Genomic DNA, 5,000 nt, shown 5'->3' with positions numbered 1-5,000 from the left:
TAGTGAGGAGTGGGTGGAGTTAGAGGCTCAGTAGTGAGGAGTGGGTGGAGTTAGAGGCTCAGTAGTGAGGAGTGGGTGGAGTTAGAGGCTCAGTAGTGAGTAGTGGGTGGAGTTAGAGGCTCAGTAGTTAATATGCACACAAAACACTAACCCTTGTCCTGGGTCTACAGCGATGGCTCGAGGATGCTCCATTCCTCCTGCGATTAAAGCAGTTCTCATCTCTCCGTTCAGCTTGGACACCTCGATCTGATCCAGATTACTGTCGATCCAGTACAGGTTCCCGGCCACCCAGTCCACAGCCAGACCTTCAGGAGTCGCTAAGCCATGCTGAACCACCACCTCGATCCCGGATACACCTTCACTCACACACACACACACACACACACACACACACACACACACATTTTCTTCTAGTCCTCCAGTTCTAAACATTTACACTTCCCTCTCTCTAGACCCTTTTTTTTCTTTTTTCTTGGAGCTTGTTAGGTTTATATGATAAATATACTTATTTATAAACATTTTTGCCCCAAATATATATTTAGATTCTGCTCCAGACACACAGACCTGATACAAGCACATGCACTAACACATGCTCACAGTGTCCCTGAAGCACCATGAAACTTTAAGAGCTCCTCCATCTGTGTGCCTTTATCACTACTGAGTGAGTGAGTGTCTCTCTCTCTCACACACACACACACACACACACACACACACACACACACACACACACAGCTTTCTGCATTTACACAATGAGTGTGATCTGCTGTATAGTGTGTGTGTGGATCTAGTGTAGGACACGCCCCCTGTTTTAACTCCACCCCACATGTAAATTGTAAAATGTAAAGTGTTTTAGTGTGTAGGTACATTTGATGAAATCCTGAAGATCTGAACTGAGAAGTAAAAGTGAAGTTTTGATTTTGTTTATTTACCGCCACTGTTGGAGATTTTGCCGCGGTAAATCTTATCTTCCACCACGTCTGTCCAGTAGAGGAGCCTCTGAGCAAAATTGAAATCCAGAGAGATGGTGTTCTTCAGCGCCGGCACTAACAGGCTGTAATCTCCTGTCTTCAGGTCGATGCGCCGAATTTCATGCCGAATCGAGAAAATCACAAACGGCTCAAATGGATCTGAAAAAGATAAAAACCCACAGAGAGTCAGGGACATGTGGGGGGTGGGGTGCGGGGTGGGGTGGTAAACGCTCATGTACACTGCAACAGCAGAACTACAGAACATTTTGTAGTGTGTATTTGTGTTTGGGGTGTGTGTGTGTGTGTGTGTGTGTGTGTGTGTGTGTGTGTGTGTGTGTGTGTGTGTGTGTGTGTGTGTGTTACCAGTGCTCTGACAGCTCACTCCATCTGCCTCCAGCCTCCACCCTGGGTAACAGGAGCATGTGAGAGAGTGTGTGTGTTGTTCGCACACTTGGCTGCAGCGTGTGTGTGTTGCACAGACATCCTGCGATTCACAGCTGCGTCCGTCAGAGCCGAGATACAAAGTGGCAGGACACACACACACTGCACCTTTACCTGGAGCTACAACACAGCTGTGACTACAACCACCATTCTCCACCAAACACCCACCTGAGAGAGGAACAGAGGGGGAGAGAGGGAGAGAAATAGAGGGAGAGAGAAAGAGAGCGGGAGAGAAAGAGAGGGAGAGGGAGAGAGAAAGACAGAGGGAGAGAGGGAGAGAAATAGAGGGAGAGAGAAAGAGAAAAAGAAGGAGAAAGAGACAGAGGGAGAGAGAAAGAGGGAGAGAAATAGAGGAAGAGGGACAGAGAGAGAGAGAGAGAGAGAGAGAGAGAGGGAGAGGGACAGATGGAGAGAGGGAGAGAAATAGAGGGACAGAGGGAGTGAGGGAGAAGGACAGAGGGAGAGGGACAGATTGAGAGAGGGACAAAGGGAAATATTTAGAGGAAAAAATAGAGTGAGGGAGAGGGACAAAGGGAGAAAGGGACAGAGGGAGAGGGACAGAGGGAGGAACACAAAGACAGAAAGAGAAAGTTATTTAGTAATGATGAAGCACTTTGCTGTGGCTATCAGGGTCAGAAAGTCCTTCTCTGGCTGTGCTGTTTCCTTTAGTGTCTGTTTATCTTAGAGTTTATATCCAATCAGATTTCAGTGTCACATCACGTGTTGCCTTTAGAATCCAAACTGCGTGTCTGTAACGTAAAGTTCAGCTGCTAGAAGCTGTTGTTGTAACCAGTCAGATTCTGTTGCTGACACTGAAGTCCTCTAGCAGGTGTCTAATAATCTGAGCGTGTTTTGATTGGATGATCAAAGAGGATCAGTAGTCAGAGCTCACAAACCACATCTGCAGCAAACTGCACAATCTCACATCTATTCATGTGGATTTCAGAGCTGGTTTTGATCCCACAACGACTGCCAGAGGAGAAGAGACAGACAGACAGACAGACAGACAGACAGACAGACAGACAGACAGACAGACAGACAGACAGACAGTATAAGTACTAGGGCTTAGATCAGCCGCATGCGGCTCTTTGCCTGGTTTCATGCGGCTCTTACGTTCATATCGAAGTTTGTGTTTGTTTGTTTTTTATATGTGTGTTCGCCTCGATTGAGTTCAATACGGTATTTTTAAGACTTAAATGATCTCGCCCCTACTGGGAAACTTTGCAGTATTTTCATCTCACGCACATGCGCATTTGACAAAAATAACGCATTAAACACAAGCGAAACGAACACACACATTAAAAAAAACACAAACACAAACTTCCATATGCTTTCATAAACTTCAGTTTGTGTCAAGTTCGCTCTCAAAATGGCAGCAGGAAAAAATGCACAGCAAAATGTAAATATGAAGATGAACACAGGACGTTTTTAATAGAGTGGAAGAGTTTATATTTTTTTTGTTGAACGTAATGGTAAGACATTCTGCCTTATGTCAGGCGTCATTAGCGCATTTCAAAGCTTCAAATCTTCAGCGCCACTTCAGCTCACTCCATGCTAACATCAACCAGGAATTTCCAAAAGAGACTGAACTTCACAAGCACAAGTTGGTCACTTTGAAAAGTCAGGCAGAAAAGCAGATACAGTTTTAACTGGTTTAGAATATTATAGAAGCTAAAAAGTCAATCAATGAAGGGGAGTTCATTAAAAAATGCCTCAGTGACGTTGTTGAAATCTTGTCTTCCACTAAGTAACATACATAGTAAAAGAAAAAACTATTGTAAATTATTATATTATTGTTTGTGGACTTGGTTAAACTGAGAGTTTGTGTGTGAGGACACACGCAATGTTCATTGTTGAAAATGACTGTCCTGTGGTCTTAAAACTGTAGGAGTCAATTTCTGTCATTATGTTGGTGTGTGACATTTACAATAAATCTGGCTGAGCAGAGGTGTGTGTGTGTGTGTGTGTGTGTGTGTGTGTGTGTGTGTGTGTGTGTGTGTGTGTGTGTGTGAGAGAGGAAGGGATGGGTGATGTTCATGTGTGCCCATGTGTATGATGTGGCTCTTTGTGGTAACACAGTAAAAAATGTGGCTCTTGGTCTCTTGACTGGTTGGCCCCCCCTGACGTAGAGTTTAGTTTCATATCCATGCTACTGACCACAGTTGGAGCCCTCGTCTGATTGGTCGGTGCAGTCGGCGTGTCCGTCACAGATTCTCTCTGGAGGTAAACACACCGCCGTTTCGTTAGCACACGGAAACGAGGGAGGCTTACACATTGACGTCACACACCCTTCCTCATCCGAGCGGTCCTTACAGTCCTGGTCACCATCACACACCCAGATCTTAGAGATGCACATTCCTACACACACACACACACACACACACACACACACACACACACACACACACACACACACACACCATATAGAAACACTAAAGTGGATCTAACTGATCAGAAGCCTCCCTTTTTCCACACTTTTCCAACACCTGTTGATGATGATTTACAAACACATGGGTATTAAGCAGGAATGGAAAGTGGGCGGAGCCACAAAAGAGGGCGGAGCCACAAAACTCTAACTTTATTACCATAAAAAACTTTAGGAAACTATGATTATCATTTACATAAAATTTACTATAGCAACAGCTTATCCACATGGACATGTACAACAGATGCTTCACATAAACAGCTTGTTCGAAAAATTCTCATATAGAGATGTCCGTTTTCAGCAGTCCTTACCGTGTGTGTGTGTGTGTGTGTGTGTGTGTGTGTGTGTGTGTGTGTGTGACAGAACCGTGCCAGCTCATCCAAATCACAGATAAGAGGTAGAAATTAAAGTCAGATGGTGTGTCTGAGTTTGATCATGAGTGAAGTTTCTCCAGAGAGGAATGCACCACACGCGCGCACACACGCACGCACACACGCACACACGCACGCACACACGCACACACGCACACACACACACATGCACTCCAGCAATTCCCACACCATACACCTGGAGGTATCTCACCTGAGCTCTTACAGGTGAACTTCGCTTTGGGGTCACACACTCTACGCACTCCATCACACAGAACCTCGTCACTCCCGTCCTCGCAGTCCGAGTCGCCATCACAGCGCCATCGCCACGGGACACATGACCCATCACTACGGCAACGGAACTCCGCCTTGATGCACTCGCTTCCAGAAGCCATCGCTGGGAAAGAGAAAACAGTGAGTGAGTGTGTGTGTGTGTGTGTGTGTGTGTGTGTGTGTGTGTGTGTATGGTGACCTGTCTCTTGTGTTGGTGTTCCAGGTGTGTGTATGTTCAGTACCAGTCAGGAGTTTGGATGTAGCAGTGTTTTTTTGCGGTGTTCAGTGTTTTTTTTTTTTTATTTTGTATTATTTTTAAAATTGTACTTTAATACTGAAGAATCCAAACTATGAAAGAAAATGTCTTGAATTCTGTAGTAAACAAAAATGTGTTAAAACCAGAAAATGTTTTAGATTTTAGATTGTCCAAAGTAGCTCCATTTAGCTCTGATACTGCCTCACCAGGTTGTCACCTGGAATGGTTTTCCTCAGAAGTTCTCAGTTGTGTTAAGTGCTTGTTGGCTA

The 5,000-nt window shown here is 44.9% G+C and overlaps 1 protein-coding gene across 1 annotated transcript in view; it reads right to left on the bottom strand.

Annotated features, from left to right (window-relative positions):
• LOC310731639 (low-density lipoprotein receptor-related protein 1B-like) overlaps positions 1-5,000 on the bottom strand; it is a 192,181-nt gene that overhangs the window by 102,910 nt on the left and 84,271 nt on the right. Inside the window, 5 exon segments of the mRNA XM_083551296.1 lie at positions 152-356; positions 930-1,127; positions 1,332-1,577; positions 3,567-3,767; positions 4,417-4,599. Of these exon segments, the coding sequence (XP_083407422.1) occupies positions 152-356; positions 930-1,127; positions 1,332-1,577; positions 3,567-3,767; positions 4,417-4,599 (1,033 nt within the window).

The sequence above is a fragment of the Silurus aristotelis genome (genome assembly GCF_946808225.1).
Source record: "Silurus aristotelis genome assembly, chromosome: 9".
NCBI lineage: Eukaryota > Metazoa > Chordata > Actinopteri > Siluriformes > Siluridae > Silurus > Silurus aristotelis.
This window is presented reverse-complemented; position numbering and strand designations above follow the sequence as displayed.